General features: G+C 42.5%; 1 protein-coding gene across 1 annotated transcript; it reads right to left on the minus strand.

The window, feature by feature from the left end:
- Window positions 1–7,237: 7,237 nt before the first annotated feature.
- LOC141665739 (uncharacterized) lies at window positions 7,238–8,163 on the minus strand. Its single transcript, XM_074471721.1, has 3 exons — window positions 8,025–8,163; window positions 7,755–7,842; window positions 7,238–7,682 (listed from the first exon to the last, which is right to left on the minus strand). Exons 1-3 carry the CDS (start codon window positions 8,161–8,163, stop codon window positions 7,238–7,240), a joined length of 672 nt encoding a protein of 223 aa, XP_074327822.1.
- Between the last annotated feature and the right edge of the window lie 4,422 nt (window positions 8,164–12,585).

Genomic DNA, 12,585 nt, shown 5'->3' on the forward strand with positions numbered 1-12,585 from the left:
AGAAGCAGGTGTTTTTGAATTGTGTTACAAGCCACCCTCATTCTGAATACCAGACCCTATATTTATACTAGAACTTTTAACTAACTCTCACTACTCTATCCAGCTGTCATTCTATTTTGTTATTTTTTGATTTATTATTTTCTGACGTCATATTGTTTACAAAATTGTTATTAATTAACTTTAATCTCGACACGGTCACAATTCCCCGATGGTATGTCTTTTGTACTCTACCTCATGAATAGAGTTCAGTAGCGCCATATCTCCTCAACTTCTCATGCTAAGGAAGTTGTTTGGATCATATGATTTTAACCTATTTAATAAAATAAAAATATATTAGAGCATCTTTAATAATTGATATTCTTAAAAGGGCTGATAATTTTGACACATATTCACTAATACTAATTTTAATGTTATCTTTCTTTTACATCAATTTTGACACCATTTTTTAATAAAGTAATCTGATGATTAACATCCATAAATATCAATTTCACACGCTTAACAAAAAAAATATAAAGATAAATATATTAGAAATATAATTATTTATTAATCATTTGAATCACAACTGAAGTCCGCATCCTAAACATTATACTTTATGATAATTCCTGGTGGCGGGGCTGCTCCTTCGACGCCGTGCCTGTATCCTTCGCCGCTGTGGAGAAGTAGTTATCGTGAGGTCCCTACAAAATAACACTGGAAGGGGGATTTGGGTCCCGCGGCGCCTCCGGTGTGAGAGTAAGAACTCGCTTTTGGGGAATATAAAAATAGATAGGAATGCAATGTGGTTGTGTGTGTATATGAGTGTAAGAGAGTGATTAACCCCAAAACCTTTTCTCCTTGGTCTATGGTACCTTTGAATCGAAGTCGTTGGTTCTAGGAGCAGAGGACACCTGGATGGGGTGGATGCCTTACACGTGCCAGGATGAAAGTGGTTGAGGAATGTTCTAAGGATCTCCTGGCACGTTCATTGATTGTGCTCATGATTGATGAATGGAAATTGTCCCTATCACGCGCTTGGGCATGTGCCTCACGTGCTGGGACTTTCAGAGGTTATGTGTCTCACGTGCTGGGACTTCCCAAGGTTTTTAGAACAATCAAAATTTTTGGGGAAGATGAAGATAGATAGAAATGCGAAGTGGATGAGTGTGTATATGAGTGTAAGAGAGTGATTAACCCCAAAATATTTATCATTCATCACGTGAGACACATAACCTCGGGAAGTCCCAGCACGTGAGGCACATGCCCAAGTGCGTGATAGGGACAACTGTCATTCATCAATCATGAGTACAATCAAGGCACGTGCTAGGAGATCCTTAAAACATTCATCAACCACTCCCATCCTGGCACGTGTAAGCATCCACCCCATCCAGATGTCCTCCGCTCCTAGAACCAATGACTACGATTCAAAGATACCAACCCCAAAACCCTATCCTTGGGCTATAAATAGCCCAAGGAGGAAAGGTTTTGGGTTAAATCACTCTCTTACACTCATATACAAACATAGCCACCTTGCATTCCTATCTATCTTCATCTTCCCCAAAAGCGAGTTCTTACTCTCATACCGGAGGAGCTGCGGGCGCCAAAACCCCCTTCTGGTGTTGTTTTGTAAGGACCACACGACAGCTACACCTCCACCGCAGCGAAAGATCCAGGCACGGCGTCGAAGTAGCAGCCCCCGCCACCAGGAATTATCACTTTATAGTATGACAACTTTTGAAATTTCAAGTTAGAATTCTATGTCAACTTACTTAATATCTTAGATGTCGTTTGGTTGACAATAAAACACCCAGGAACTTAAAATACTCAGGAAGTGTCATTTGATAGATTTGTTTGGTTAACAAAAATAAGTAAAGTTAAACTTACTTGGAATATTGAATGCCCATCAAAGATGGGAAGTTGCTCACCCACCTCCCACTTGATAACTTACACTTTCTATGATACTCCCTCTGTTTTTTTTATATGTTGTTTGACTTTTGTGCACACATTTCTAAGTGCTTTGACCATATAGTTAAAATAATAATTTTTAAAGTTTTCTTTTTGTGAATAAAAAATTTAACTAATACTTTAATTCAGAAAAATAAATTTTTAAAAATTATTATTTTAACTATGTGGTCAATGGACTTAGAAATGTGTGTACAAAAGTCAAATGACATATAAAAAAATAGATGGAGTAATTCAGTACCCATATATCAAACAAATCATACTTTCTAATTCCTAAATATTCTAATTTCCTTAGAAAATTTAACTTTTATGATAAATAACTTCCTATTACAAACCAAACAAGCACTCACTAAAATCCCACTACTGCAGTGCAGTGCTAACAAATCATATCACTCCTGATAAATGACGTTGACACATTTTTAACGCTCAATATTGAAGTTGATCTTAAAATCTTCTTCCCGTGATTTTTGATAGTGTAATTTGAACAGTTTAACATATATTAACATATGTTTTACGACATGGGTTGATTTGAATGGATGTTTAAAGGTAAGTTTTAAAATAAATTAACATATGTTGTAAAGTAATTAGCTCAACAATAAAAGTGTATCTCTGTGTGATAAATCCTGGTGGCGGGGCTGCTCCTTCGACGCCGTGCCTGGATCCTTCGTCGTTGTGGTGGTGTAGCTGTGGTGGGACCGGAAGGGGGATGGGTCCCGCGGCACCTCCGGTGTGAGAGTAAGAACTCGCTTTTGGGGAAGATGAAGATAAATATGAATGCGAGGTGGTTGTGTGTGTATACGAGTGTAAGAGAGTGATTAACCCCAAAACTTACCTTTTTGGGCTATTTATAGCCCAAGGGTAGGATTTTGGGGTTGGTACCTTTGAATCGTAGCCATTGGCTCCATGAGCGGAGGACACCTGGCTGGAGTGGATGCTTTACACATGTCAGCGCGAGACTGGTTGAGGAATGTTCTGAGGATCCTCTGACACGTGCCCTGATTATTCCCATGATTGATGGGTGATAGTTGTCTCTATCATGTGCTTAGGCAAGTGCCTCACATGATGGGATTTCCCAATATCGGGCTTGCAGAATTGGGCCAGTTAGGACTAGTAGTGTGCGGGACTGGATTGAGTTAAGAGCCCGGATGTGGTCCTTCTAGGAGCCATATTGGTCTGGACTAGCTGTGTGCGAGACTGTGTTGAGCAAGGAGCCCAGATATGATCCTTCTGGGAGCAATATGTACTATCATGTGCCCCCACTGCCTTATGCAGATTTTCTGGATGGGGGAGTAAGGTTGGATGCCTTCAGAAGAATTTAATCTTTGTTTGTTCCCAATCCGGATTATGTTGAGTTCAGCCAATCAGGACTAAGGTTTGATATCTTAGGAGAATTTGAGCTTTGATTGCCCCATATTCGGGATTGTGTTGAGTTCAGCCAATCAGGACTAAGGTTTGTTGTCTTAGAAGAATTTTTGCTTTGCTTGCCCCTCAGTCCGGATTGTGCTGAGTTAAGCCAATCAGGACTAAGGTTTGTTGTCTTTAGAGAATTTGAGCTTTTCTTCCCCCTAGTCCGGATTGTGTTGAGTTCAGCCAATCAGGACTAGAGTTTGATATTTTTAGAAGAATTTGAGCTTTGCTTGCCCCCCAAGTCCGGATTGTGATGAGTTCAGCCAATCAGGACTAAGGTTTGATATCTATAGAAGAATTTGAGCTTTGTTTGCCCCCCAGTCCGGATTGTGTTGAGTTCATCCAATCAGGACTAAGGTTTGATATCTTTAGAAGAATTTGAGCTTTGCTTGCCCCCCAGTCCGGATTGGGTCGAGTTCACCCAATCAGGACTAAGGTTTGTTATCTTTGGAGAATTTGAGCTTTGCTTGCCCCTAGTCTGGATTGTGTTGAGTTCAGTCAATCAGGACTAAGGTTTGATGTCTTTAGAAGAATTTGAGCTTTGCTTGCCCCACAGTCCGGATTGTGTTGAGTTCAGGCATTCGGGACTAAGGTGCCAATCAGGACTAAGGTTTGTTGTCTTTGGAGAATTTGAGCTTTGCTTGCCCCTAATCTGGATTGTGTTGAGTTCAGCCAATCAGGACTAAGGTTTGATGTCTTTAGAAGAATTTTAGTGTTGCTTGCCCCTAGTCCGGATTGTGTTGAGTTGAGGCAATCAGGACTAAGGTTTGATGTCTTTAGAAGAATTTGAGCTTTGCTTGCCCCCAGTTCGGATTGTGTTGAGTTCAGCCAATTAGGACTAAGGTTGGTTGTCCTTGGAAGAATTTGAACTTTGCTTATCCCTTAGTCCGGATTGTGTTGAGTTCAGCTAATCGGGACTAAGGTTGGGGTCTTGGGAGGGATTTGAGCTTTCCTTGCCCCCCAGTCCGGATCGTATTGAGTTCATTCAACCAGGACTAAGGTTGTGTGTCCTTAGAAGAATTTGAGCTTTGCTTTCCCCTAATCCGTATTGTGTTGAGTTCATCCAATCAGGACTAAGCTTTGATTTCTTGAAAGGAATTTGAGCTTTCCTTGCCCCCCGGTCCGGGTTGTGTTGAGTTCAGTCAATCAGGACTAAGGTTGTGTGTCCTTAGAAGAATTTGAGCTTTGATTGGCCCCCAGTCTAGATTTTGTTGAGTTCAGCCAATCAGGACTAAGGTTGGTTATCCTTTGAAGAATTTGAGCTTTGCTTTCCCCCAGTCTGGATTGTGTTGAGTCCAGCCAATCAGGACTAATGTTGGTTGTCCTTGGAAGAATTTGAACTTTGTTTGCCCCTAGTCCGGATTGTGTTAAGTTCAACCAATCGGGACTAAGGTTGGTGTCTTGGGAGGTATTTGATCTTTTCTTTCCCCACAGTCCAGATTGTGTTGAGGTAGTCCAAGCCAGACTAAGGTAGATTGTCTTTTAGGAGAATGTGAGCTTTTCATGCCCTTTAATACGGGTTGTGTTACAGTAGACCACTCGGACTTGTGTTGGAGAATTGGAGCTGTTGTCGGGTCCAAGTGTTACTGGACTCGGGCGTTGCAGGATTCGGGGTATTGCCGGACCCAGGGGTTGCTGGACCCGGGGTGTTGCGGGACCCGGGGTATTGCTGGACCCGGGTGTTGCAGGACCTAGGTGTTGCGGGACCTAGATGTTATTGTTGGACCCGGGTGTTGCTGGACCCGGGTGTTTCTGGACCAAGGTGTTGTTTTTGGACCTATGTGTTGTTGCTGGACACGGGCGTTCCTCGACCTCGGTGTCCTTGGACCTGGGTGTTGCTGGACCCGAATGTTGCTTCACTAGGGTGTTGCGGGACCCGGGGTATTGTCGGACCCAGGTGTTATTGTTGGACCTAGGTATTGTTGTTGGACCCGGGCGTTCCTCGACCTCGGTGTCCTTGGACCCGGGTGTTGTTGGACCCGGATGTTGCTAGACGAGGGTGTTGCGGGACTCGAGGTATTGCTGGAATCGGGTGTTGCTGGACCCGGGGTGTTGCGGGACCTTGGTGTTGTTGCTGGACCTGAGTGGCCTTGGGCTGGATCCAGTTTCATCCCTGGGCTAGGCTGTTTATAGCCCATCATTTTGTTGCTTTTTTGCCCCAATCCGGGTTGGGTATGTAAGACCGATCGGATTCAAAGATTGAGAGTTGTGCTGGCTTGAGAGGAAAACTTGTTATTTTATTGCCCCCAATTCGGGCTGGGTATGTAAGACCAATCTAGATTCAAAGATAAAGAGTTGTGCTGGCTTGAGAGGAAAACTTATTATTTTATTGCCCCCAATACGGGTTGGGTATATAGAGACCAACCCAAGTCTGAGTAGAGAAAATTTGGCTGCTTTGAGAAAAATATGCTGGTTTATTGCCCCGAATTCGGGTTAAGGAAGAAAAATGTTTTGCTTTTTGCCTTGGAATTTATTTTCTAAGTATAAGATCATTGTGGCAGTCCGGGTTCAAGCATGGCCCCAGACTAGGATTGTTTTTTGCCTTAGAAAAAATATTTCTAAGTATAAGATCATTATGCTAGTCCAGGTTCAAGCATGGCCCCGGACTAGGATTACTTTTTGCCTTAGAAAATTTTTTTAAGTATAAAATCATTGTGCTAGTCCGGGTTCAAGCATGGCCCCAGACTAGGTGCTTTTTTCCTTAGGAAAATATTTCTAAGTAAATATGTTTGCTCTAGTCCAGGTTCAATATTGGTCTGGACTAGTGGATGCTTTTGCCTTAAAAAAATTTTTTTATGTAAATATGTTTGCTCTACTCCAGGTTTAACATTGGTCCGGACTAGTGGATGCTTTTGCCTTAGAAAAATAATTCTATGTATATATGTTTGCTCTAGTCCAGGGCCATCATTGGTCCGAACTAGTGGATGCTTTTTCCATAGAAAAATAATTCTAAGTAAATATATTTTCTCTAGTCCAGACCCATCATTGGTCCGGACTAGTGGATGCTTTTGCCTTAGAAAAATAATTCTAAGTAAATATGTTTGCTCTAGTCCAGGTTCAATATTGGTCCGGCCTAGTGGATGTTTTTGCCTTAAAAAAATAATTCTAAGTAAATATGTTTGCTCTAGTCCAGATCCATCATTGGTCCGAACTAGTGGATGCTTTTGACTTAAAAAATAATTTTAAGTAAATATGTTTGCTCTGGTCCAGACTAATATCTTGTCCGGACTAGTGGTGGCTCCTTAGAAAATTATTTCTAAGTAAATATGGTTGCTCTAGTCCTGAATAATATCTTGTCCAGACTAGTGGTGGCTCCTTTACTTAGAAAATTTATTCTAAGTAAATATGGTTGCTCTAGTCCTGACTAATATCTTGTTCGGACTAGTGGTGGCTCCTTAAAAAATTAATTCTAACTAAATATGGATGCTCTAGTCCTGACTAGTATGTTTGTTCGGACTAGTGGTGGCTCATTTACTTAGAAAATTTATTCTAAGTAAATATGGTTGCTCTAGTCCTGACTAATATCTTGTCCGGACTAGTGGTGACTCCTTAGAAAATTAATTCTAAGTAAATATGGATGCTCTAGTCCTGACTAGCATGTTGTCCGGACTAGTGGTGGCTCATTTACTTAGAAAATTTATTCTAAGTAAATATGGTTGCTCTAGTCCTGACTAATATCTTGTCCGGACTAGTGGCAGCTCCTTAGAAAATTAATCCTAAGTAAATATGGATGCTCTAGTCCTGAGTAGTATGTTATCCAGACTAGTGGATAGTTTTAATAAATGTAAAGAGAAAATGTTTTTCATTAACCATTCATACAAATCATAAGGAAAAACAAATCGGTTGCTTGCCATATTGGCTAAAAGATGTTGGTTGCTTTGTTTGTTTTTTTCTATTGGTAGAATTTCCTTAATCTTAGTCCATGCCAAGTATTTGGGACTTCTGAGCCATCCATGTTCAGGAGTTTGTAGGTTCCTGGCCTCAGGACTTCCTTGACCTTGTATGGTCCTTCCCATTTGGGCATTAGCTTTCCAGTGTTGGTGGGATCTGATGCTTCTGTGTCTCGAAGAACTAAGTCTCCCACTTGGAAGTTTCTGACTCTGGACTTCTTACTAAAGTGCTCTCTGGTCTTCTCCTTGTATTTTTCCATCCTTTCTACAGCTTGGTCCCGGACCTCATCAATCAGCTCAATGTTTGTTCTGAGTCCTTCTTTGTTGGCTTCTTCATCAAAGTTTATTGCTCTGTGAGAAGGAGATCCCACCTCAATAGGAAGCATTGCTTCTGTGCCATAATCTATTTTGAATGGGGTTTCTCCGGTGCTTGTCCTGGGGCTTGTCCTGTAGGACCATAGTACGCTTGGAAGTTCTTCTGGCCATTTGCTCTTGCTCTCTTTGAGTCTTTTTCAATACCTCGGAGCAGGATTCCCGTTGGTGACTTCTACTTTCCCGTTTCCTTGAGAATATGCTACTGATGATTTCTTGTGCTTGATCCCGCACTCTTGAAGGTAGGACTCGAATTATGATCCGATGAACTGTGGTCCGTTATCTGTACTAGGACTCGTGGAATCCGAACCTCGTCAAATGTTGTCCATAAACTTTATGCAGTCTTGCTGATTAATTGTCCTCATTGCTTTCGCTTCAACCCATTTGGTCATGTAATCAATTGAGACTAACAAGTACCTGAGATCTCCTTTGGCCCGGAGAAATGGTCCCACAATGTCAATGCCTCAGACGGCAAAGGGGATTGGTGATAGGAATGAGGAAGGTAGGACTGGGCTGATCCAGGACACATTGCTAGAAGAGCTGGCATTCCTTGCATTTTTTCACGAACTCTATTACGTCCTGGTGGATAGTTGGCCAGTAGTAGCCTTGTCTTATGATTTTATGAGCAAGGGCCTTTACGAACATGTGATCTCCGCATATCCCTTCGTGTACTTCCATCAAACAGTACTTTGCTTCTTCTGGGCCTACGCACTAAAGGGTAGGAGATGAGAAAGTCCTACGGCAAATAAGTCCTTCTTCAAGGAAGAACTTGGCTGCTTTTGCTTTCAGTCTTTGGGCCTTCCTTTGTCTTCTGGTAGCTCTCCTTTTTCTAAGTAGTTGATGAAGGGAGTCATCCAGTTCTGGTTGCTTTCGATCTCCAAGACCTCTCCGAAATCAATAGATGGTTTGTGGAGTTCTTCAAAGTAAACTGAGCAGTCCAAGTCTGATGAGTTCCGGACTAACTTGGATAGGATATCTCCTTCTTCATTTTCTTCTGTACATATCTGCAGGACTTAATGCTTTGGGATTGAGGCTAGGTAACTTTGAACTAGTGCTTGATACTATGCCAGAATGGGGTCTTTTGCTATGTATTCTCCGTTTATTTGCTTGACCACTATCGGGGAGTCGCTGTAGATTTTTAAATTCTGTACCCTTAGAGTTCTGGAGAGCTTTAGTCCTGTAATCAATGCCTCATATTCCGCCTGATTGTTTGTTGCCGGGAACCCGAAGGATATAGCTGTTTGAATAATGAATCCCTCGGGACTTTTTAGTATGAGTCCGGCTCCCGACCTCTTACTTGTTGAAGATCCATCTACTTTTAAGGTCCAGGCTCCCGGATTTGCTTCTTGGTTTATCTCCGGATCTATGTTCATTGGTTCCGGTTCTTCTTCCGGGAAGTTGCATTGGATTATGAAATCTGCAAGTGCTTGAGCTTTAATGGCAGTCCTGGAAATGAAACTTAAATTGAACTGGCTCAACTCCATATCCCAATTGACTAGTCTTCCCGAGACATCTGGCTTGTGAATTATCTTCCTTAGCGGCTGATTTATTACTACTCTTATTTCTCTTCCTTGGAAGTAGTGCCTGAGTTTTCTTGAAGTTGTGTCTAATGCGAAGGCAAATTTTTCTAGTCTTGGGTATCTAGTTTCCGCATCTTTAAGAACTTGGCTTACATAGTATAATGGTTGTTGTTTTCCATTCTCTTCCCTGATTAGGGAAGCTCCTACTTCTTGTGCTCCTGTTGATAAGTATAAGTAGAGAGGCTCTCCTGGTTGAGCTTTAGTTAGGACTGGTGGATGAGAGAGGTTGGACTTAATTTCCTCAAATGCCTTTTGGCACTCCGGACACTAGTTTACCTCTTTCTTATTATTTGTTCCCTTGAGTAGATCGAAGAATGGTAAGCACCTCTCTGCTAGTTTTGAGACAAATCTCATGAGTGCTGCTAGGGAACCTGCTAGCTTTTGCACATCTTTTTGGGTCCTGGGAGCCCTCATCTCCTGGATTGCTTTTATCTTCTTCGGATTATCTTCTATACCTCTGTTGCTGATCATGAATCCTAAGAACTTTCCTGCTCCTACTCCGAAGGTACATTTCTCCGGATTCAGTTTAAGTTGGTTCTTTCTTAGGTTGTCAAAGCACTCCTTCAGATCTTCTACGTGTCCTGGTATATTTGTTGATTTGGAGATTATATCGTCGATATAGCACTCCAAGTTTCTTCCGATTTGAGACTTGAATATCTTGTTCATGGCTCTTTGGTAAGTGGATCCTGCGCTTGTCAGCCCGAATTGTAACATCACATAAGCATAGACCGCTCTGTGAGTTATGAATGCTGTTTTAGGTATGTCCTTTGGGTTCATCTTTATCTGGTTGTTTCCGGATAAGGAGTCCATAAAACTTAGCATGATGTGCCCTGAGGTGGCATCTATCAATTGATCAATATTGGGGAAAGGGTATGGGTCCTTCGGGCATGCATCATTCATATCAGTGTAGTCCACACACATTCTCCATTTGTCCTTGGACTTCTTCACCATAACAATATTAGCTAGCCACTCCGGATATTTGATTTCTCTGATGATTCCTGCTTTGATTAACTTCTCTACTTCTTCGTCTATGGCTTTTTGCCTCTTCGGGGCGAAATTCCTTCTCTTCTGTTTGACTGGTTTTCTGTTGGGGTTGACGTCCAAGTTGTGCATTGCTATAGACTCATGTAGTCCGGGCATGTATCTTGGACTCCGGGCAAAAATATCTTTGTACTCCCGGAGCAAGGACACTAGTCTTTCTTTGAAGGACTCTTCGAGTCCTGATCCAACTTTCACCTTTCTGTTAGGACTACTTCCATCAATCTGGACTTCTTCTGTTTCAACAGCAGCTTCGATTTTTGCTTGCTCTTTGTTTGAGACCAGTTGATGAATTCTGGCCTCTGAGTTCTTCTTTAGGTAGAAGTTTACCTGTTCTGATTCTTTTTCTTTTGTTGCTTGCATGGTAGGACTAGCTTGGTCTAGGACCTGATTTGCCTTGTCGACTACCATGACTTGGTTGTTTGCCGGTCCTTGCGGACTTGGCATGTTTGCTTCTTGGTTCGGACTTGATTCAATGAGTTGCACCTCTTTTGTTGTATCTTCCCTTGGTCGGGGTCAGTGCTTCTTGATGTTTTTTTGTTTGTGAAGGACTGTGTCCTTCCTTTTGCTGTCCTGGTGGGTTTCTTCCATTATTAACCCCTGACTATAGCATGTTTCGGCAACTCCATAATCTCCTTTTATCTCCCCAACTCTTGTCGGGGTTGGGAACTTGATTTTGAGATGGGAGATTGAAGTTATTGCTTGCATCATAGTTCGAGCTGACCTGCCGATAATTCCATTGTATGATGAAGGAGTGTTGATGACATAGAACTTTATGACATGAGTTACTTGGTTAGGAGCAGTTCCAAAAATGACTGGTAGATATAAAGTCCCTTGAATCGGGACTAAGTTGTGTCTGAACCCATAGAATGAATCCTCACGGTAATCATTTGAGCGGACGCTCCCTAACTGCATTCGATCCACTGTGTGCTTGAAGAGAATATTTACTGAGGAACCATTGTCTATGAGCATTCTTCTTACTTCATTATCAAAGATGTCCAAGGTGACAACTAAAGATGCATTGTGATGAGGGTTGAAGCCTTCATAGTCTTTACTGCTAAAGGATATCACCAGATCTGGGAGTGATTGGATTGAGAGCACTTCTTCGCCGAAGTCCGGGCTCCGTGGTGGGGAGTGGGAGCCTCCTAGGACTACATTGACTACATTATTTCCTCTCTTCTGCTCCTCTCCTCTGTTGTTGTCCCGAGCTAAGTACTTGTTCATATTTCCTTTCTTGACTTGGTCCTTAATGAAGTACTTGAGTGATAAGCAGTTTTTAGTCTTGTGGTCATTGGTCTCATGGTAATTGCACTACCTGTTATAAGGCCTGCTCTCCGGAGGATTTACATTGGCTTCAGAGGATAATAGAAAGGTTTTTCTTTTACCTCCTTCAAGATTTCCACCCGGGTCATGTTGAGAGGAGTCCAGTCCGACTCCTGCTTCGGCTCCCCGGGGCTGCTTCGCGGGTCCTGGATCGCTTTGGGACTCCGTCTTAGGACCCAATCTCCGAAAAACTGGAGTAGTTGGCCTTTCTTGGTTCTATTGGTTTTGCTTGAACTTATTGTCCTGATGGTAACCCCCTTTCGGTCGGTCATCAGAGTTCTTACTCCTGGATCCCCCATTCCGGGTCATCCTCATTGCCTGAAGTACATCAGTTTCCTTTATGAATCTGGAATCCATGAAGTAAGCTGCTGCCAGACTTTGTGGCTCCTTATTGATCAACTCTATAATGTACCTTTCATTGTGCTCCGGATCTAAGTGTCTCCTGAAGATGCTTAGGGCTTCACGCTCGTCCAAGTTCGAGACTTTGTTGATTGCTTCCTGGAACCAGCGCATATAGGCTGAGAGGGACTCGTTGTCGTGTTTCCGGATTGTTTCCAGGTGACACATATGCATTTCGTGTGTCTTGTTTTCTCGAAATCTTCGGAGAAAAGATGCGCGGAACTCCTTTCAACTATGGATGCTGCGGGAGGGGATCCTGCTGAACCATCTCTGGGCCCCTCCCTTAAGAGTTGATGCGAAGAACCTCGATTTCGTCAATTAATATATTTGCGCGATCTGCTCAAAGTAGTTCAAGTGCTCCTCTGGATCTCCCAGACCATCAAAAGAATCAAAATTGTAGTGCTTCAAGTCCCGCTGCCGGGGGATGGCCTCCAAGGATTGGCTGAAAGGAGTTAATGTTTCCCCAATTTCTACTCCTGAGTCTTTGTCCATCTTCCTTTGTAATTCATAGATCATATCTTTTAAGTCTTTCTGCTTCTCCTCTTCTTCATCGTCAGAAATCAGCTCCGGAGTGGGATCCCTCCAGGTTCTCTTGGTCCTAGACTTGGTTAGTAGCTTTTCATCTTCTAACTGCATTC

Source organism: Apium graveolens, chromosome 6 (genome assembly GCF_009905375.1).
Source record: "Apium graveolens cultivar Ventura chromosome 6, ASM990537v1, whole genome shotgun sequence".
NCBI lineage: Eukaryota > Viridiplantae > Streptophyta > Magnoliopsida > Apiales > Apiaceae > Apium > Apium graveolens.

Excerpts from the sequence above, each read along its gene's own strand:
- LOC141665739 (XM_074471721.1), bottom strand. The coding sequence starts at position 8,163 with ATGCAAGGAATGCCAGCTCTTCTAGCAATGTGTCCTGGATCAGCCCAG. Across the intron at positions 7,843-8,024 it reads CGGGCCAAAGGAGATCTCAG|AGTGCGGGATCAAGCACAAG; the intron begins GTACTTGTTAGT and ends CCTACCTTCAAG. Across the intron at positions 7,683-7,754 it reads AACGGGAATCCTGCTCCGAG|GACAAGCCCCAGGACAAGCA; the intron begins GTATTGAAAAAG and ends ATGGTCCTACAG.